Source organism: Gigantopelta aegis, chromosome 4 (genome assembly GCF_016097555.1).
Source record: "Gigantopelta aegis isolate Gae_Host chromosome 4, Gae_host_genome, whole genome shotgun sequence".
Lineage (NCBI taxonomy): Eukaryota > Metazoa > Mollusca > Gastropoda > Neomphalida > Peltospiridae > Gigantopelta > Gigantopelta aegis.
In genome coordinates, this window is record NC_054702.1 from 85,535,090 (window position 1) to 85,558,280 (window position 23,191).

A 23,191-nucleotide genomic window follows, 5' to 3' on the forward strand; every position below is an offset into this window, starting at 1 on the left:
ACACATACACAAACCTATGTAATTATACTAAATTTAACGCATTTAGTTACATTTTATTTATGATTTTTATATAATTTTACATATTTAAAAAAAGACAGTTTAAATGGCAGGAGTTTAAACCTTCTGATTTCTGCAACAGTCCAAGTGATTTGTTCTCCAGGTCTCTCAGTAACTGTCTGTCACTGGTTATACTCTCCAAAAGATCCATGCGCTGACTTTCAAGGTATGGACGTTCCTAAAACAGGTAAATAATGATTTCTTAACAATTTATCTAATAAAAACTACATGCAACACATATAAACAACATTTAATAGTGAATGCTTCTTTATTATTTAATTCATAATGATGCCAAGGCTCAGGTTTACAACATTCATTCACTAGGGACAGATAATTCATGATTCCTCGTAGCTCGTTAAGTATTCTCCATTTCTCACCTTTTTGACTACAGATGATAGCAGCTGTTCTTGCAGCCCATCAAAGGTGACAGTGAAGTTGATGATATTAACTCCAATAAACACTGATGGCAGGTAGTGAGGATTTGCCATCGATGTAGCCAGGTACAATCTACAACAAAAAATAGTCTAATATTAATTTATACAGGTAATTTTAAACAAGGGGCAGTTTTCATCTGATAGGACAATTGTATTTTCAAAACTGCTGATTTGCAACAATCAGCTTACATCAATGCATGCTTCGAACAATAAAGAACAAATGAAATACCAAATGACTGTACTTAGACAAATGATAAATCATCTAATAAAGAAACCTAAATTTTCATTGGTGAAAATTTAAAATAGTTATTTTAAACAAGTTTTTAATCAAAATGTGTCATTACAGTAGAAATAAGATATTACTGACCTGAAATTTTGATTATACTCAATTTCTGTATCTCCAATTATGATAATAAGATGTCCTCCTCGCTGAAAGGTTTGTTGTGCAATAACTGGTCGCAATGCTGGATCCAGGTGTTCACCGACATCCTGACATTTAATATCAAAATACTGTAGTAAACAACTAAAGCAACAAAAATAAGCCAAATTTTTTAAAACACAACAATTGCCAACAATGTAAAACATTTTGGGGCTTTTGAAATGGCAAAAGCCTTCAGATGCTGCTAAATGCGTAAAGTTTAATGTGAACCCATAGGAATCAGTTAGAGATGTGTGATATTAACAAATGGTATGTGAGAACATTATAAGTGTATTGTACAACTGAATAACTGCTCTGTGTTTTTTAAAAACAGTTTTAAATTTGTGTATTATCCTGTGACTACACAGAATTGACATTACTAAAATCAGGATGATCAGCCATTTACCTCAACAAGTACTGGAGCACCCACTCGAATAGCAGTTTCTATTGTGCGCATCAGATGAGGGTCAGTGGCACCAACAGACTTGAGTCGCTGGCCTTCCATTTCCCGCACCCAGCTACATAAACAAAAAATACTCCATATAATTACAACAACAAGACCATTAACATATTTAAAGTCACATGTCTGTATAAGAGAGAGAGAGAGAGAGAATGATCTGGGGGGAAAAAAGAGGTTACTGTATGACAAGCGCATGTTTCATGTTTTATTCCTCAGGTTTAACCAACATAAATCTCAAATCAACAGACTGATCTTAAGGAATGATTCTGTGACATACCTATATAGTTAGCTCATTAGAATGCACAGAGAAACAATCTATATCACAGTCTGCTGTAACAAAGGTTGAAATGACTTACTTTACAGCTTGTTCTTGAGGGTCAATTAGTAATGGCCATTTTCTGGCTTTCTTCACAAAAGTTGCATTCTCTGTGGAGTGAGCATCTCGGGGCAGGCCTCCTGTTTGCCACTTCATTACCTGAAATATGGCATTACAGAATGTGTGAAGAATCTAAACAAGATTAAAGCATCAATTTTAGTTTTAAATGTTTTAAATTTACCAAACCTTAATAAAATGCAAATGTCTGACTTTTGACATAAAATAAGTCTTATGAATGATATTTTTTATTATAAAAAATTTAATACAAACTTTAGAAGTTGTGTTATTTATATTTGTCCAGGACCGATCGACTCAGATGTCAATAAATATAGCCATCAAAACTTTTCACACTGAAAACAGGAAACATGAAATTTAAAATGATTATTGTTTACTGATTTACAGAAAAATATTTACCTACAATTAATAGATCTGTCTTAAATTAAAAAAATAAACAATTTAACACATTAGTCAAAATGGAGAGAGACTGAGTTAATGAACTATTTCCAATTTCTTCTTAATGGTTTCCAATTACAAACTGAAAATAAAACATTATTTAAAAAGATAAATATGTATCTTTGAAAGCTTAAAACATACACTATTTGCATCCACCATATTCATGACTAGATCAAATTCTTCAGAAAGTGGAATACATTCTTTTTGACATAGAGTGATCCACTTTTCCACCAGATCCTTGCGGTACTTGGCTGTGAACGCTCCCAGATATGCCACTGCAGCCGCAGACACAAGATTATCACCAACAACACTCTTCAGTTTGACATTCAGCTGTTGTACAGAAACTGCCCACCGAACCTGAATACAAGATATTTGCTGTGTTATCAGTTACTCTTAGATACTATTGGAATTTAAAAAAAATCTTTTTACTACAATTCTGTTTTCTAGACTGCATATATAAAATAGTTTACACTATTACTGGGTTTTTTTTAAAAAATATATATTAGCGACAACATTTGTTGCTTTTTACTGGTCACAAAAACAGAACACATATTATAATACTGTTATAAATATATTTACACACATAATAGTAAACATTTATCACACACAAAAATATAAAACATGTTATCTGGACACATTAGTTGCAAGTTTATTTTCTTCAGTGTTGTTATTACATGAAAGGCACATTATGAGAAATGTCATACACTAAAGATTCAATAAATCATATAATGAAAATTTATTAACTAAATCAAAATCATCTGTTGTTTTTTATTACATAAACTTTGTAAATATTTTTATAACACAGGGACAAAGGCATTTTTTTTTAGTATGTCACAAACTTATGATAATGAGATAAATGGTCAACTGCAGCATTTCCCTTTCAATATGAGACTATAGTCCATCCCATCCTCCTACAAAAATGTTTCTTGTAAATAATTTCAGTTTTGTTTCATTTAAGAAGAAAATTAAAAGTTTTTCGAAAATAACAAAAAAACCCAACTATTTTAATTTAGAAAACAATTGGCAAAGAAATAAATAACTTGTAGTATATTCCATAGCATGAAAAAAGACTATAGATGACAAGGTCATGTCAAGCTGATCTATTTATTTAATTCACATCACTGATATTAAAAATACTGAAATAAGAAATAACCTTCTCATCAGCTAGTGCGGAGATCAGCACGGATGCTCTCTGCAGTCGAAGTGCCGTTATCTTCTTGCGTTCCTTCAGACCTTCTCTCTGGTTCACACTGTCCTGGTACTGCTGCTGTATCAACTTCAAATGGTTCTCAATCTACAGAAAAAGAAGAAACTAAACTGTGAAGATGCACATGATAACAAACAAAAAGGTTTGTTTTATTTAATGACACATTTATTTATTAATCATCGGCTACTGGATGTCAAACATTTGGCAATTTTTCCATCAGTAGCAAGGGATCGTTTATATGCACCATCCCACAGATATATACCACAACCTTTGATATAACAGCTGTGGTGCACTGGCTAGAACGAAAAATAGCCCAATGGGCCCACGGACGGGATCGATCACATCAAGCGAGCGCTTTACCACTGGGCTATGTCCTGCCCTCTGCACATGATAACAATCACATCTGTTCACAGCATTAAAGGGACCATCCTGAGTTTGCTGCAGTTGTTAAGATGTTTTAGACTAGTAGAGACTTTTTAACGACTGTAATTACATATTATACATATCTTTCTGCATAAAATATTTGTGGCTGTATATTAAATGGGTTTCTGATTGTCTTAGTGTTATTTCCTGATATATATTTTTTAATATATTTGGGAGACCAAAACCAGTTTGGACTACTTGCAAATATTAGGACAATCAGAAACACATTGAATAGACAGACACTGTTATTCTACAACAGAAACTATATTTAATATGTAATTTTAGTTGTTAAAATATTTTATTAGTCAGATACAGTGTAAAAGCCCCACCACCACCACCACCACACACACAATGTAGGTGTTCCCCCAATATAAATCCTATCTTTGCCAATATCAAACACATGTGGCTATTACAGCCATTTTAATACTTAGATCATACAGTACTTACAATTTCTTGTTTATATTAACAAATTTAACAAGTCCAATGTGTTTGTGATGGTCCTGATGTTTTGCCATATCTCCAAATACAATGTGTTAAACAGAAGCAAGCAAGCTGAATCTAGAGTCAGTAACTTTCGTAAATATGTTAGTTTGAAACACATTTCAATGTATCCATTCAGTAAAATTCTAACAATTGGTGGCAGTATAAATAATTTGTTAAAAACCTGAAAAATTATTTATCTAGACTATCATATACAATCTTTGTGCTATATCATGGTTATAAATAATGAAAAATACCCCAAAACAACAACAAATGTTTTGTATCACTAGAGCACATTGATTAATTAATCATGAACCAGCCTTAGTGGTATGAAGGTTAAGCCAGCAGACATAAGACTCACGGATATGGGGATTGCCTCCCGAGACCGGCTCCCACCCAGACCGAGTTTAATGACAAAACTGCCATGGACAGACAGTACAGATAGTTGAGGTGTGAGCCAGGACAGTGTGCTTGAACCTTAATTGGATATAAGCACGAAAATAACTACCAATGAAAGAATGAATCATTGGCTGTTTTATGTCAAACGTTTAGAAATTCTGATATATGGTCTTCAGAGGAAATCTGCTACATTTTTCTATGAGCTGTATAAGATCTTTATTATGCACTTTCCAAGTCAAAAGTCTGTAGTAAATGAAAGTATGACTTGAACCGCTGAAGAAATAAACAGCAACAGTGCTAGAGTAAATCATTGTACTCACCTTTCTAAGACTAGCCTGCTTCTTGGCAAGGTGATCTTCAGCTAAACTTAGAGCCTCCTTTGCCTCTTCCACCCTTCTCTGTTTTGGTTTTACCATCTAAAATATAAAATAAAAATCTTAATATATTGAAATATGACACATCACTGAATAAAATCTAAATTAATGTAAATTTACCAAAAGGGATGTAACCTCAAAAAAGATAACAAATACTTTCAGTTAGTTATGAAAATAACATTACAAATATATTTATGAACAGTACAATTGAATGTTTTAAAACACACTCACACACACAAGCGTGTGCAAGCAACCATAAAATATGAATTACACTATATATCCAATATTCTGAATTATTACCTCATGCATATTATACATGACTTCCAATTGGTTAATGTTACATCACGTGTGATTCCATTTTAGATCATATTGCACTGCTCTGTTGTTTTGTGAACACATAAATTATGATACTGCACAATCTGTGGTGTGAAACGGGGAATCCCCTTATGCACTATCTTAAAGATAACGACATCATGTTTCGCGTACGACGTCATAGCGCAAGATGCTTATGCTTGCTATATTGCATTGTGCTCAGTTGTTGCTCGGCCTTGGTCAATATGCTTCTTTGCTCCATAAAACATCATGTTGGTCTCATCACAGTATCATAATTGCTTCATATTATCTTTATGTAATTACCTTGTAGACATCATTGTAGTGCTCTAAAGCTAGCACCCACTCACAAATCGACCGACAGGCCACAGACACCTTCCCCACAGAATCAGCAATGAAGTCAGGGTTCTTGGAATACTTCTTTAGCTTTACAAACACCTGCAATTTAATGACACTGTATGTGAAGTGCTTTCTTGCTTTTAATTTCAAAGGAAAGTTCTAGAAAAAGTTTATATTTATTTGTCTCACATATTTTCACAACAACAGTTAAGGCTTAAATCGATTGTGTATTTATATTAAGTAATACAAAAATATACAATTATATATCCCAATATTTTAATTATAAAGGACAGTGTGCAGTTTGCTGAATGAACAGGTAAACAAACAAATGAGCATATATCCTATGGAATGGATAGACAAGCATATATATGGAACAAATAAACAGACATAATTCTGTGTATTTCAAAACACCTTTGATGACAGTCATAAATTAATTAATGAATGTTCAAGACACCCCAGCATAAAAATACACATCAGCTATTGGGTATCATCAACAAAGGTAATAATTACAAAAGTTAAAGTTTGTTTTGTTTAAAGACACCACTAGGGCACATTGATTTATTAATCATCCGCTATTGGATGTAAAACATATTAATCATTTTAGTCTTCAAGAAAACCCACTATGTTTTTCCATTACCAGCAAGGGATCTAATATACATTTTCTTATAATTACCATTTGCAAAATATAAAAGTAAGTACTGAATCTATAATCTGTCCCATTCTCCTACAAAAATGTTGGGGTTTTTTGGTTGTTTTTTAAAAAATAATTTCAGTTTGGTTTGACGTAAAAAGACAAGTAAAAGTGTTCAAGAAATAACCCCAAAAAACCCAAATATTTTTTGTGTGCAATTTTGAAAACAATCGGCTCATAAATATATAACTTGCAGTAAATTTCATAGTATGAAAAAAGGCATTCCCTGTGGGAAGTACTATAGGAAATTTCTTGTTCTAAATGAGTACCCTGTCTGGTAGACTGTTCTTATCAAACTGAAGCAGTTTTCTCAGAAAGCCTGGATCACTCAACATCAGCCTGGCCGTGGCCCAGTCAGGTGTCTTCTGGAACAGCACACACACTGCAGCCATGACAGTCTTCACAAGGGCAGGTGGCTTTGAATACACTCTACAAATTGTAACATACAATATGTAACAGCAAACAAACAGAATTACATTATCATGAAAAATATATGTTCAAATATTGGTAACATATAATATACACTCATTTACAGTGAAAAATTCATTAGTCACTGTCTTGACTGACCATTTATGGATAAATTAATATGCTTATCAATGAGGTTCATTTATTCGTTTGTTCATTAATTCAAAGACTCTTTCCTTTATATGAAATATTACCTAATTACTCATACTGATGCCTTGTTCCATGATTCTGGAATTCATCAGTAACTATCTTGAATGGCTATTTATGCACAATTAATGTTTATCAAAGAGACCAATTCATTTATTCATTCTCTTACCTTTATCAAATATTACCTGATTTCTGATATTGATGCCTTGTCCAGTGTTTCCAGAGAAGCTATAGCAGTCTGTAGGGCTGGCAGTACTGATGCAAGATCTTTGTGGCACTCCTAAAAAACAAATCATGTAGACAGGTCAGTGGTCAAAATACTGCCTTACCGACCGTTTTACCCATCAACATCACCACGGGATGGTCAGTTATTTTATGTTTATATTCACATATTAGTTTGAGTAATTAATGTTTGTCTAGCTGGTTTTAATTCGGGCCGACAGAATGTTTAGCTTCCCGGACAAAATGTTGGGCATGAATTTCAGCCAGTTTTGACCCCTGCAGGTATGGAACAAATAAACAGACCTAATTCTGTGTATTTCAAAATACCTTTGATGACAGTTATAAATTAATGAATGAATGTTCAACAACACCCCAGCATAAAAATTCACATCGGCTATTGGGTGTCAAACAAAGGTAATAATTACAAAAGTTAAAGTTATCAATAGCTCTAATATGACATCTAAGATGCTCGTCCTAACTTGTCAATGCATATTACTTTAAGCACTGCAATTTGTACTGCATCATATCAAATAAAAATGATAAAATTATTTGTTTACAGTCATCTTTATTATGTTATGACTTCATTGACTGACAAAATAAAACAAATTAATAACAAATGAATATCAAGCTTTGGCATTAAACTTTCAGTGGAAAAAACAAAACAAATGACTATAAATAAATGTTTTGATTTCAATACAGTTTCTCGTTACAAATGTAAAAGCTGTTTGAACATGGTCCAAATTTGGTAATCTGTTCTGTGTTGTACAGATGGTGTTCACATTGAGACAAGTCTGAAAATATTCTTTGCCCATGACCCAGCACTGATCAAAATAGTCCAGCCAGTGCACCACGACTGGTATGTACTACAAAGGCCGTGGTATGTACTACACTGTCTGTGGGATGGTGCATATAAAAGATCCCTTGCTGCTAATCGAAAAGAGTAGCCCATTAAGTGGCAACAATGGGTTTCCTACCTCAATATCTGTGCAGTCCTTAACCATATGTCTGACGCCATGTAACCGTAAATACAATGTGTTGAGTGTGTCGTTAAATAAAACATTTCTTTCTTTTTTTGATCAAAATAGTATGTTGTTTTTGAAGTTCGAGTCTCCACACTTACTGCAGCATAATCCTGGACAATCTGGGTTTCTTTCTTCATTATGCTCTCTTCCTCCTCCACAATTTTGCGGACCTGTTCCACTGCCTCCTGGTCCTTTTCAAGCTGAACCAATAGAACCTCTGTGTCCTGTGTTAGACAGAAACATTAATTTTATTCAGTGTTTCATTTATAGATGAAATGATCATAGGAGGAGCGGGTCTGGAGGGGAACAGTGATTACAATGCTTACCATTTATGGGATTAAAATAACTCAGTTTTAATTGTATTAAAATAATTCCAACAGAAAAAGACCAAGCATGAATAAATGTTTTAATGACACCCCAGCACAAAAATATACATCTGCTATTGATTGGACCCCAAACGAAGGTAATTACATGAATATGATTAGCAAGCATAACAAAATTTGTAATAATTTTAATAATTATATGACATTATACATATAATGTTGCCTATACCAAATGGACAATGCAAGAACAGATTTGACTGCTATTGACCGGTTTCAAAGGTAATACAGATAAGATAATATTATTATGTAATAAGGAGTTGATTATTTAAAACATCAAACAAACATGAACATATTTTTTCTCTGCGACATCAATTACTTACTCTAGCTTTCTCTTCAATTCTAGGACCAAGGGTTACAAGTTCCTCTTGCATGACCCCCACCAGGTCATTGGCTTCCGACAGCTTTGACAGGCCAACTTGTAGCCTCTCCCTAAATACAAGTAATGTAACAATTAAGTATGAATGTCTCTCAAAACTAGTTAAGTATGTGCAACATATAAATCAATCTTCACTGAGGGGATTTGAACCAATGACCCTCAGTATAAGATTCCAGCATTCTACCAACTGACCTAATAAGGAAATTCCTACTAACTACTGCCAGTAGACACACTTTATACCAACACTACTACAGATGAATGCTTCTACTATGCCTTTCATTTTCCCTTTTGACTTTCCTTTTTATATTTTAGTTCTGTAAGCTGAGCTAAACTCATTGGTTGCCTGCCCAGACTAGTGTTTACAATCTCATATTTATAAATGAACTAAAAGCAGACTAATCAAATACATTATTCATTAATATAAAAATTTCATTTGACAAGAAACCCCAAAACAACCCAACCCTAAAACATGCAATATTCTCTATTTATAATAATTACATATAAACTTACTTATTTTTAATAAGCTCAGTCTTGTTGCCAGTGAGCATTCTGGTGTAGAGTTTGATCAACTCCATGTAGCTGCTGGGCGTGGTGTAGTAGCGACGGCGCATCTCTTGCCAGTACCGCTCAGCTGTGTCCGAAATGATTTGCTGGAAATTCACACACACGTGGGCTACCTTACCCTTCAGCTCCTGGACCATACACACAGTAAAAATACCATTTATTAAAAATAGTCACAAATTAAAATATCTGTAATAATTATAATATAAAAGGCCTTTTTTAATAGTTTTAAAATTGTTCTGGTCACTTCTCCTATTTTAATTTGTACTGCTGACTGTCGTAATTCTTAATTCTTAGCCAATGCTGCATTTCGAAAGGATCTTTTTGTGCTCAGGACAAGTCCACTGTACTATACACATATCAAGCTAAATATTCTATACAAAGATGAATTCCATAAATTCAACTGCAATGGGAGGCCACCATTTTTGTTACTTAACACAAAAGAGGCTAAGTACACGGCAGTCGTATATACAGCCTCGACTACTGAGGGCAGTCTATCTACATGGAGGCGTAATTTTGGGGGAAATCCATTGTACGGTCACCACAGCCCATCTAAACTTGTCCAAGCACAGCATGAGTTATATTTTGTATTAAATAAAATATATTCTACCAAGATATAAGCTGATGGAAAATTACAGGTGTATGGCACACATGACAGTCAAGGAAGATAGAAAGAAAAAAAATTAACTCAAAAGGAAGCAAAAGAAAAGAAAGGAAGGGTCGTTTTTGCCATAATACATATTGCATATAGGATCTAAACCAAACAAAAACATAAGATGGTTTGAAGAATTCTCCTAGAGTTATTGATACATACTGATGATCATAAAATGTAACACTAAATAAAAATTCCTAACACTTCAATTCCACTTTAATGAATACTTTTTAAATAGTAAATAGTTTTTTGAGATTGCTTATCTGTAAAGAAAAATATGATTTTGATTATAACAGATCACCATTTTACACCACTTAGTAACCCTTTTCAGACATTTTGTTTTATAAAGGACAAATTAATTTTTTTAAAAGAAAAAACTAAAATCTTCTCACCTCAATGTCATACTGAGAATCAGCAATGAACTCGGTGTTCTCAAAGAAAACCTGAGCCACACTGTACATGGCCTCGTCGCTCCACTTGTCGTACCAGTCAATGGTACAGCAGTTGATGAGTGCAGGATTCATCCGACACCGCTGGCGGAACACACCACCAGCGGGACTCATGGTCAACACGACATGGAGCTTTCGGTGAACCCGCTGCAGGAAAAACTGATAGACGGCTGCTCTGGTGTCGGGGACCTCCGCCTCCGATGCAGCTCCCTTCAAGTCGACTGTGATGCCATCGAGTTCTTCATTGTCAAACAGGTCGGGTACTTCACCAGAGTTCAAAATACAGTTGATATCCTCAAGAAAGCTCTCCTAACATATGAACATAAAAAGAAAATATAGTTACTGTAACACTATTATCCAGGGATTTACCAGACGCACAAAACTTGCGTATAGGACGCACTAAAACTTAACTGGACCCGCAAAAATAGAGATACTGCGTCCCGTGGGACGCATAAAATATCTGACATTTTCAGTAACCCTGTCCACTATCAAAGATCGATCATTCTGTGTAACACACTATTTCTTTTCTACCTATAAACTGCTTATTCAAATGGGGATTCCCCATCTCGAAAACAAAAAGTTTTAATCTCTGGGAACACTGCATCTTTATCCTTTGCTGAGCTTAATCATGTAAAGTTGGTAATTTCCAGAAAGAGATCGCGGATTTGCGATCATTCGGAACTTCTCGTCAACAGGCCGAACACAATCGGAAATTCCCGGGCGAATAAAACACATTGGTTAAATGTTCTGATTTGCATTAACAAACAAGTAGCACGATTCATAAACAACGCATGGTATTGTGAGTGTCATTTAGCTTGCAGGAAATGGTTCAAATAATTATACAGATCAAAGTGAAATGTTGATTTTGAAAGAATAAACAATGAATGCCGACATTGATTTCCCGAAAGGAAAAACAACAACACAGCTTGTTAAATTTACTTTAATGAAACATATATAGTATACACGTGATTTGTTGTCTGCAGCTCTCTGTCATTTGTGTGGTTTTGGGACTCTTTGTTTTCAGGTTGGGACCCCCAGAAAAGAAAGAGGTGAATCCAAGGGACCCCCATTTCAGAAAAACAAGGTAAATCCCTGACTATTATCTATGTGGACTATCAAAATATAATGTAAATGCAACATCTGCAATTAAGAAAATACCTACTGAATAAACTATACCGGTGAAATTCACAGCAAAACATACCATGGAGAATTGAAAACTCCACAGCATTGCCGACTGCTGTGGGCAATTGCAGGGGTTGAAATGTTTTAACCACCCACAATTCCAATTCATCCCACACCCATTTAAAAAATACAAGAAAAGGGGAAAAAATAATGAAGTAAAAAAAAAAGAATTAGAAATTCTAATCTTAAAGCTAAACCCCATGACATTAAATAATGAGAAATACTACCAGCGTACCTTTACAATATCAGAATCAGTTAGCAGGAAAGCTGTGTTTTTGTTCTGGACACCAGTCTTCAGAAACACTTTCTTCAGATCATCACGGAATTCAGGGATGTTGTACGATTTGTTCAGAGTCAAACGGAACAGTTCACAGTCGGAAATATAGGCAGCCAAGTTGACAATGGTTGACTTTCCCGTTCCATCCATTCCAACCTGTAAAACAATAAAACACTGCTAGCAAATGTGTTTAGTCTAATGTTGTGTTATTTTGCAAAGTGGTAAACTGTTAAAAACAATATTATCTCCCAGAGATCAATAGAAAATCTAGTAAAATGGGAAACCAGCCACCAGTGAAGGAGCATTTATGTTCATAGCTTCAATAATATAATACATTCATTAAATATTTAATCCTTTAAAAGTAAAAAATTTTTATATATTCGTTAATTAGGCTTTATCCAGGGCATAAAATATCCAGTGGTTCAGATACAAATGAAAAGGTTAACCGGCAACGGTAATCAAATGAGAATCTAAGATGGGCGATTTTCGTAGCTTTTCACCAAATTCTTATCATAAATACTAAATTATTATTATTATTTGGTATGCTGGGACTAACTTGAAAGCTGCCATTTACATTTCAGCACACTACCCCATCGGTTCTGTTACAGTAGTCTGAACGAAACGGGGATTTCTGAACGGAAAGACTTGAAGTTCTGCAAATCCTCGATCAATCCAATCGATGCTGCAACTCAGTGTTTCATCATGTTCTAATTTCCACTTCGTTATTTTAAAGTCCCTTATTAAACGTACTATTTTCTTCGCTGTGTATGTCATATTTTAATAAATTGATTTAGCAAGGGTTGTACTTGTTTTCATTACAATACATGTTTCAGAATTAATGCATATATTTCAACGTAACCACACAGGTGTCAAAAAGTGAATAAATATACAGAACTTCACATACGTTTTTTTCGCTTCCTATTTATTGCACAAGTTTATTGTGCGCAAGAATATTTACCACGAGACGCATAGCAGTCAAGTGGTATGTTCTTGCTCACAATAAACGTGTGCAATAAATAGGAAGCGAAAATAATGTATGTGAGGTTCTGTATTTATTACATACCTTTAAAAAAAAAAAGTAAAACATATATATCAACAATGTATCTTAAACTGCAGTTCAATGCTCCTTTCATGAGCTCAGTTTTAGCATAACATACCAAAGTGCCAGACGTTATGAATACAGCTCTTAATAAGTCGTGACGTCATTTGTAAATCAAAAGCCGATATGATGTAAAAAACAAAATCCGAAAAGGGGATTCCCCAAATAAACGTTCCGGTCCAGATTGCATTGTTACATTGTTTTTTTCTCACATCTGCAATGCTAGACTCGTTCTCTTATTATTTTATTCCAAAAATAGTTATATTAGCCAAAACACGTCAAGTTTACATTTTCTGACGAGCTATTATAGTTTTTGCACGAACAATCCGTCGTTCGTGTCAACAGACGAACAACAAAATCGTTCGTGCCACATTTTATGCCCTGTTTATCCATACATAAAAGTTTATTAAACTTTACTTATGATACAGTCAGTATAAAAAGATATTTTTCTTTCCCCAATATTGAGGAAATCTTACCAACATAAGATGTCCCCCAGGTTGTCTGAACACACGAGACGCTCTCAGAATATGCTCAACAGCATCTTTGAAAAACACAAACTGGGTCGACTGAAAGAAAAGATTGTAAAAAGCTGTAATGAGAATATACTAATAGGTACTACTATGAGTTCATTCATAAATATGCATGTCTTTATTGTAGCATTTAATACCTGCTCTAAAAGTTTTAATTCAAGTGTTTGACAGAACATGTAAAATCAAGAATAAAAACAGAGACTATTTACCTCAATGTTGCCAAAGTGCATTCTTATGTGCAGTTCCTCCAGCACCCTAGACAGCTTAGCATAGTCTGAAATAGGTCGATAAATGTGTCGATTTACTTCCTCATCAATGTCAAAGAAGTCTCCAAACAGGACAGAATTATTCATTAGCTTCTCTGCAGACCATGTCACCTGTGAAAATTTAACACAGAAGTGAATAAAATTTCTGCAAGTATATTATATTTTTTACAGCACATGTAGATCTTAACATCTCATACAAAAATAAAACAAATCATCAAAACATTACCAAGTAGGGACCATGGGGGAAGGGATATAGATGATCATTCAACAGTTATCCACCAATCTACATATTTTAAGAATAAAACTGACATCAATATTACAGCTTTAATCTATTGGTCTTAAGGCTGGTAAATATCCCACTAGCATTCCAATACTAGCTCCCACCCAGAGTGAGTTTTAATGGCTCAATGGCAAGGTGTAAGACTTCTCTGTCCTGAACAGACATCCCAGAGAGACAAGGTATGCCCAGGATAGCACGCTTGAACCATAACTGGATATATGCAAGAAAATCAAGTTAATTTTTTTTTTAAATGAAGTAAATGAAGCAGCAAAACACCTTGAAATAGTCATGCAGGTTATCAGAGAGTATTTCGTTGAACGTGAGTCGGTCTTCGTTGTTGATCAGTCGATCATGGAACACTCGTGTGGCCTCGTGAGCAAACAGCTGGGCACAGTTGTCCTTGGTTACAATGACAGAGTTGTGAGCCTGAAGAAGACCCTGGATAACCTGCAATGAAGAGTGAACCTAGCTGTAACAAGAAGCTGCAGTGAAACTTATAAAATGACAATAAACAATATAACATTAAAATGTAAATAAGTTGTGGTGGCATTCATAACACCCAAAAGCTAAAACCCATCCATTCATTCATTCATCAGCCACCCACCCACCAACCAAGAAAGTTTAATTAATATCTTTAAGACTGTTATTCATAAAAAAAAATAATAATAATAATACAGACAATAAAGAAATGATTACATTCACGTGTGAGTCATATACTGACAGTTTGAAACCTGTAAGTATGCCAAACCTAACACACTAATCAAAGTTTCTCTTCCAGTTAAAACTATTATTTTATAGCTGCAAATATTATGAATCATTAATATATGCACGGAATACAAAATAGCCATATCAAAAAGGGCATAGAAAACTTCACAAACATGCAATGACAGTGAACATATAAACATGCATTTCACAATTCAGAAAGAGCAGTCCATTCCTATGAATGAATAATGCACTCAAATTATAACATATACCATTCATCAACTAACACCATAAGTACTTTCATGAAAATAATATCCCAACATTTTAACTAGACAAAATTTAATGTGACCCACACTGGCGAATTCAGTCACATGTCGCAAAAAATTAAATTTGACTTTTATTCATATTCTTAACCTGTAGAGTCTCAGCTTCAATGTGGTGCAAAAATTATTAAAATATACTGATTTTTGACAGAGTTTGAGCAAAAAATGTTCGGTGATATGTGAGATCATTATTTTGAAATAATGGCCACCGAAGATAAGGTCCTGGATTTTGGTCACTGGTATCAAAACACCATAGCAACAATATCCTTAAAATAAAGGTGCAGCTCTCAAATTTTGCACACGTTAAGTTTAAATCATAAACTATATGAATAAAAAGGTTTTGTAGGTTAAGGGTGGTTAAATACGATAAAATTAAATAATTTAATACATAGTAATTATTATTATTTTTTTTTTAAATCATTTTGCAAATTTATGAGCTATATAAGCTCCAAATTATAAATTAAGCAGTAAAATCCAGTAGATAGTAAATTTCTAAAATAATAAGTCAAACACAATATACAGAGTGAAACTATTATTATTATAACTTTTAGATGGTTTTAACATTCCAGAGATAATCCATGGAAGGTTGTGTGGGTTTTTTTGTCGGTAATTTTTTCCTCTTTTTTTTCCTTTATTTTTTTGGTCTTGTTTTTTTTTTACTTGAAATAACTAACGTCATTTTCCTAAAGTCACATCCTGGGTCACCCAGGAACAAATTTTGGTTTCAAATTCCGTCCCGTCATCGTGATCGTCCACATCCCAGGAATAATCGGAAAATTACATTTGTCCACTCATTAACTAAATTGGCTCCACTTAAATATAGACTGTTCAGCTCACTGAAAGCTCTAGCAAGAAAAGCGTCTTTTTTACTCACTTTAAGATCATCACAAAGTAAAATAACTGATTGGAATGGTACATAAATTCACATTTAAAAATTGCTCTTCGAACAAAAACCGTAGGCGCAGCCATCTTTTTTTTTTTCTTCCTTTGTGTTTTCCTTCGACGAACCACTGTAAGCTTGAATGCTTCAATTACCCAGAAAGCCGCAATGACCTTGTCAGTAACCAATCAAAAGGCGTATATCACTTAGCTAAGATGTCTGCCTAGTGACAAACTAGTTTGTGTATGGTCAGTTTTCGATTCCTATTGGCTTACAGCTAAGTCATACCCACACGTCACTGAAAGGATGGTGTAGAGGAATTATTTTGGCGCAATTTGATACTAAATATGAAGCTATTCACCAAACGGCTACCGCAATTCAAAGTGGTAAAAATTAACAAAGAACAGCCTAACTCGGACCATTGTTTCGACTCTCTGAATAATAACCTCAACTAAAAATCGTAATAAAAAGTATTTAGACATTATTAAATTAAACGAGGGTAGTTTGAAATGATAACTTAAACATGTAGGTACTGTTTTCTGTCAAAATCGCAATTTTCACAAGGTAGTGTATTTTTTCACTAATTGCCTCATTACGCAAAATCGACAACTGCGACATGCGACTGATTTCGCCAGAGCGGGTCACATATATTGTTTTGACTTAATTTTACTGGTGGTTTGAGAAATATAAATATTGTGAAACAAAAGGCAATGCTAAAGATATTTATAGCAAAATGTTCATTACAGTCTTCATGAAATAAAGAAGAATATATTAGGCTAAGCACAAATTTTAAAAACTGAAGTACAAGTTTCCATATCTCAGAAAGACAAAAAAATCATAAATAAAAAACCAAAAGCAATAATTATAGGGATATTATAAACACTAATCAAACCTGTATTGCAGCCACACCAAAACCAATATATAACAACATCAAAAATTCAAACCTTTGAGAGGTCTCGGATGTTGAAGGTGTAATGTGACTTGGTGGGGGTGGGCAGCATGCTGCCACACATGCGGTAGTACACAGCAATGCTGGCCGACACAAACGAGAACACGCACTCGTTCACCTCGGGCATGAATTCACCGTCCTGCAAGAAGCGTCCCAGCTGGACCTGGTAGATGTGCTGCAGTGAACGCGTGGAAGGAGTCGGCAGTGACAGCATGCTACAGTGTGAGCACAGACAACAGCGAGTCAAGAAAATAGTAAACACAAACAACAAGCCATACCCATAGTGGATGAATGTCTGATTATGCAAAGATAGAGAATTCTGTGGATTCATTCTCGGGGTAATTAATATTTGTTAAATAAACTTCTAATAAAAAGGTCAAAGTCCACTGTTTATTGAATCTTTTTTAACGGCATATTTTGAAAAGAATATATTTTTTAATTTAAATTTTGTTTATAATATATATATATATATATATATATATATATATATATATATATACCGTATTTGACCGGAAATAAGCCCAGGGGGCCAAGACAACTCATTGTGAGCTTGGCATGGGGTGGGCTTATTCCCAGACAAGGGGCCAGTTTTGTTGAAATTTTTTTTAATAATAATAATTAAAATAAATAACAATATTTAAATGAACTAGGAAAAAAACCAAAAAACGTTCAGTAGCACATCTATTAATTAGTGTTCCATTTGTTATTAATAAATAATAACTGTTTATTAATTAAATTGGGTTTTTTTTTACTAGTATCTAATTATCAGAAACACACCTTCTATGTTACAATTACTTACCAGTGCTGTTTATTTACATCCAAAATTTAATGCTGAGAAGACTTAAAACAACAGCAATTAACAACAAACTCAATAGCCTATACACACGTTGCTGACACGGGCAGCTAGCTTACACTGCAAAGAATTGTCAATCTAAGGTCATTGTTCTTAGCCAATCAGAATACGGTATTTGCTTAATTAGCATTAACTGCGGACCCAGTGTGGTGGTAAAAATAGACACTGGTTTTTAGTTCATACTTGGCTTGGATACTTCAGAGAAATACTGCAGGCATGAAATTGAAAACAATGTTACACACTGTTATTGTTAGACTGCTAAATCTCACTGGTGGTAAAATATTGTGTTACATTTGTGTTTAATTATCTGTAGGAGGTATGACCTTTTAAATGAACTTTGAGCAAACTTGCAATTTCATGTTATTTATAAGGTGACGAAGTTGGGGGTGGGCTTATTTACGAATGAGGGCCTAATTTCTTAAATGCTATCAAAACGGAGGTGGGCTTATTCAAAGACATGGGCTTATTTCCGGTCAAATACGGTATATATATATATATATATATATACTATTGATATTTAAAATATTTTCTGTATTGCCATGCTTATTTATAACAACAAGGTTTAATTATTAAATCCACAGATGTGTATGTATATATATAGGAATTAAAGTTTAGAAGTAAAATCATGAACATTCATACTTAGTCTAATGAAAATAAATAAATCCACAGTTTTACATGAAAACAAGATTCAGCATGCATTTAAATGCCTAAATTTACAGCACTAACTAGACATCCTCAAATGTGAAAATGCTCTGGTCTGAAAGCATTACTTATCTAGCTAAATTATATAAATCTTTCATATATTTAGGCAGTGTCTATTACAGTGATAACATGCAATGTGAATATCACTTTCATGTACCTAGAGTGACAATGTATGTAAACAAGTGAAACAAATAACTAAAAACTACAAACTGGTAAAAAAAATAAGAACTAGCTTCATACTAACTTACTTGCTCTGTCAAACTTAAATGAATTAGACAAGACATTGATTCAGTGTTTGGATTTGTCAACTATTGACTGAAAATAACAGTGAAATACCAGAAATGTTTGAGAAGTCGTGGACTGGTTGGGTTACGGCCTCCTCCAGGTGGACCGCAGGCTGACACTAGCGTCACATCAACAATGTCCTGAGAAAAAAAGAAAAAGAAAAGTAATTTATTATCTTTATTGAAGAAACTGACCAATTACTCCTTTAGAACTACAACAAATTAAGGCATATAAATATGCATAAAAAGAAAATGTATGAAAAACATCAAACACATTAATAAAAATATATTAATTATTTCCTGTTAAAATATACCATGTTTATTCCCTGCCTGACACACAAGCATAAGTATACTGGAAAGAGAAATCTTTTGTGAGTAAGTTTGAAAGTTTTGGGGGTTTTTGTGGGCAATTTGTTTTTGTTTTTAGACAAATCCAAAACATATTCGTACAATGATCATTGTAATATAAATAAACAAACATTACCAAAATAAAATGGATTATACGAAGAAAATATTGTATAAGCTTGCAAAAGGTCAATTATATTGTACACATAAATACCTTCCAAACAATTTTCTTGGTATCATAAAATCCGCCAGATTCCAAAAACAGCCGTAACAACTCCAGTGGGGGCTGTGCTCCATATTCCTCAGGGGCTGGCATGTTAAGATCATCCACAAATACAATGACCTGACAAAAGATCCCACATAATTAAAATAGAAAAAACATATGCTTAAAAATACTGGCCATAATTACTACTTAGTGTCAAATATCATTGGCTATTATAGTCTGCTTACCTTTAAATTGTACATTTCATACTTACAATTTCTTGTCAAAATTATCAATTTGGCATATTTTTGTAGTAGCTTAAAATATATTTTATGTGAAACTGCAAAGATTTGTACCTCAGGAACTGGGATCTGTAACTTTAAAAGAGAGTATTAAAAAACATCCTAACAGCCATCACCATCAAGTAAGAAAAACCGATATCTTACATTCTATGACTTTCATCCTTGCAGGCAAGTCAGAAATTATGTGTGCCAAATACAATGGATGTCTACATACTGGGTTACATCTGGTTGTATAATATTTAGTGCCTTGGAGAAAACAGAAGCATTTATTACTTATATGGTTCATAATATCTTAGTATGTATCCATAGCTTAGCTGTTCACTCAACAAGAATGTTGTCAATTTCCATTCCTTGTAATAAATTCAATAGGCCACATTGTTTAAAACAGGAGCGGGATGTAGCCCAGTGGTAAAGCACTCGCTTGATACACGGTCAGTTTGGGATCGATCCCCGTTGGTGGGCCCACTGGGTTATTGCTAGCTCCAGCCAGTGCACCATGACTGGTATATCAAAGGCTGTGGTATGTGCTATCCTGTCTGTGGGATAATGCATATAAAAGATCTTTTGCTACTAATGGAAAAATGTAGAAAAATGTAGCGAGTTTCCTCTCTAAGACTATATGTCAGAATAACCAAATGTTTGACATCTAATAGCGGATGAATAATCATCAATGTGCTCTAATGGTATCGTTAAATAAAACAAACAAACAAACATTGTTTAAAACACTACTAACAAGTACACTGTAGCAAATAGGATACTCTCCACTATTTTGAATTAAGTTACATTGATCATGAAATAATTTGCACTTTTTCATTTTTGCTAAAACTATCCGTAAAGAGAAATGCAAATTATTTCACTTGAAATATAAATGCGATAAAAAATAGAAGCTACTAATGAACACAGTACAGACCTTCCTTCCTTTTGGGGCTCCCAGAGAATCTTTGCTTTTCTTGATCAGTTTGTGCATGATCTGGGCCTGGAGTCGAGCAGAACTCGTCTGTGCAGAGAACTGGATTGTGGTGCTCAGTATTCCCGTGTTCAGTTTCGGTTTCGAGGTACCGAGTATTTCATCCATATTCTTATCATTGTCGTCATCCCCAAACTTTGTCAGCATGCTGATGTTCTCCAGAATGGATGACTGCCTCTCTGAATACTGGAAGATATCTCCCAAGATTGTCCCCGAATTGAACGAGGTTCCGCCTTCCTTTTCAAGACGTTTCAGCATGTAGTTGATTATAGCAGACTTGCCGACACCCGAATCACCTATTATGATGTATTAAAACAATTATGTAATATAAATATTTGCATTAAGAAAAGAATATCTAGTGTAAAAGAAGAGATAAGTACTTATTTTTCCAAGTTATTAATTATTATAAAGGTAAAGGAAAGAAAAAGAAAGAAATGTTTTATTTAACGACGCACTCAACACATTTTATTTATGGTTATATGGCGTCAGACATATGGTTAAGGACCACACGGATTTTGAGAGGAAACCTGCTGTCACCACTACATGGGCTACTCTTAAAGGTAAAGGATACAGGTCATTATATAAATGTTTAGAAATTATTTTACTACTAAAATACAACCTAACATATGCCACCATACAGGATAATTTGTAACCTAAAATAACTGGGGGGACCAATAGTATAGTCTTCTCCAGCTAGACAAAATCAACATTTTAAAAATAAAAATTGCATTTTGAAACTAAAAATGGAACAAAAAAATTCTTATTTTTCTGGGGCTGGGGCAACTATCCCCTTCTCCCCATACCCCGAGTATGTCCAACCATCAATACATGTCATAAAAATGTTGATAAATCCATTACTTGAAATCACCTGTAAGAAGGACTGGGTGCTTGTTGAGCACCAGCAAGCTGGTTAGGAATGAGAACCTCAGGATATCCACAGTGGGGACAATCTCAGCCTCCTTTGACTCATAGCCCTTCTTGTTGTCCGTCATAACCCCCATTGTCTCTCCGATCGTGATGACAAGTCCCTTCTCAATCAAGGACTTTGTGGACGGCACGAGAGTATCCCAGGGTATGAAGTGGCCGGACTCCATGTCTATGAAGTAACTGAAGATGCTTCTGCTTCCTGCAGGTAGTCGGATACCTGTAAAAACAGAATGAATTTTTGTAAGTAAAAAAAAAAAAGAGTAAAGACTAATTAAATAATAAAAATATTTAAATGAGGGGTTTTTTGGTATATGCTACAACATAAATGGAACAGAAAGAAATAATACTTCAACAATTATAATGAACTTTCTTATAGTTATGGCTTCACAATCATGGTATTGTAGGTAGATCATTAACAGTATATTAACAGATATTTTAATTCAAATTCAGAGGTCATTCCCAGCATAAAAGCTTCTTGAATTCATGAAAAACATAACAAATGTAAATAATCAGAAGGCTTGGGCAAAAGCCTCTCTCTGAATGACACTACAATGACAAAACTAATTTTTGTTCTTGTTAGTAACAAGATAAATTAATCCATGGAAATGTCAGGCCCCATTTTATTTATTGATCTTAGTACTAAAATCACCTTGTGCGAGCCCCTGAACACTTATTAAAAAAAGTAGTATGTGAAACCAAACATTCAATATCTAAATCAGTTTTCTTACCAAGTGGTGGTTCTATTTCAAAGACTTCTCTGACAAAGTTGTCAAACTCGAAGCAGATGTTGACCTCTCTCTCCATCTTGTCAGCACCGCGGCGGTTCACCGTATCATCGTCATCGCTGTCCTCCTGCCGTTTGAGAGTTCCACCCATACTCCATGCAAACGCAAACACAAACAGCTTGCCCAGCAAGTTCAGCAGTTGTCCAGGACTTTTCATTAAAAAGAATTGCTTTGCAGTACTATAATAATTAAATCAAAACTGTAATTATTATATGCATTTTAGTTTCAAAACAGATGATGTATTAAACATTTAAATGTGCATTAATGGAATGCTCGCGCAAGGCTTTTGGACTGGTATACATATTCAACAATATATAATGCACATTATTGCTTAATATCAACAAGTATATTATTATATTTAATTAATAAAACCGTTAAACGTGACGGCTATTATAATATAATGGGTGCAGCCATTTTGTTCCATTCCAGTGAATACGCCCTTTGGCAAGCCGGTATTTACGTATTACTTAATGCATAACGTCAGGAATGAGTCTTAGAACTAGAGAAACCAATGTATCTGTTGTTTGCGGGATGATAAAATAGGCATGCATTGCAATGTTCTTTAATAATATCCATCCCAGGAAGCCAGCAATAAGTATATATTATTTTTCAATACAA

The 23,191-nt window shown here is 34.2% G+C and overlaps 1 protein-coding gene across 2 annotated transcripts in view; it reads right to left on the reverse strand.

Moving 5' to 3' along the window:
• The window catches only part of LOC121371282 (dynein heavy chain 6, axonemal-like), a 118,716-nt gene that overhangs the window by 25,971 nt on the left and 69,554 nt on the right, over positions 1-23,191 (reverse strand). For both annotated transcript variants that reach the window (XM_041497060.1, XM_041497059.1), the window contains 25 exons: positions 22,517-22,752; positions 21,730-22,005; positions 20,805-21,157; positions 19,605-19,733; positions 19,098-19,186; positions 17,202-17,421; positions 14,629-14,799; positions 14,016-14,183; positions 13,753-13,842; positions 12,136-12,333; positions 10,662-11,027; positions 9,567-9,748; positions 9,001-9,109; positions 8,396-8,521; positions 7,239-7,333; positions 6,711-6,870; positions 5,718-5,849; positions 5,028-5,123; positions 3,352-3,492; positions 2,340-2,555; positions 1,726-1,844; positions 1,316-1,427; positions 859-980; positions 435-564; positions 121-235 (listed from right to left, as the gene is read on the reverse strand). In XM_041497060.1, coding sequence (XP_041352994.1) covers positions 121-235; positions 435-564; positions 859-980; positions 1,316-1,427; positions 1,726-1,844; positions 2,340-2,555; positions 3,352-3,492; positions 5,028-5,123; positions 5,718-5,849; positions 6,711-6,870; positions 7,239-7,333; positions 8,396-8,521; positions 9,001-9,109; positions 9,567-9,748; positions 10,662-11,027; positions 12,136-12,333; positions 13,753-13,842; positions 14,016-14,183; positions 14,629-14,799; positions 17,202-17,421; positions 19,098-19,186; positions 19,605-19,733; positions 20,805-21,157; positions 21,730-22,005; positions 22,517-22,752 — 4,151 coding nt within the window. The remainder of the gene's footprint in view (positions 1-120; positions 236-434; positions 565-858; positions 981-1,315; positions 1,428-1,725; positions 1,845-2,339; positions 2,556-3,351; positions 3,493-5,027; positions 5,124-5,717; positions 5,850-6,710; positions 6,871-7,238; positions 7,334-8,395; positions 8,522-9,000; positions 9,110-9,566; positions 9,749-10,661; positions 11,028-12,135; positions 12,334-13,752; positions 13,843-14,015; positions 14,184-14,628; positions 14,800-17,201; positions 17,422-19,097; positions 19,187-19,604; positions 19,734-20,804; positions 21,158-21,729; positions 22,006-22,516; positions 22,753-23,191) is intronic.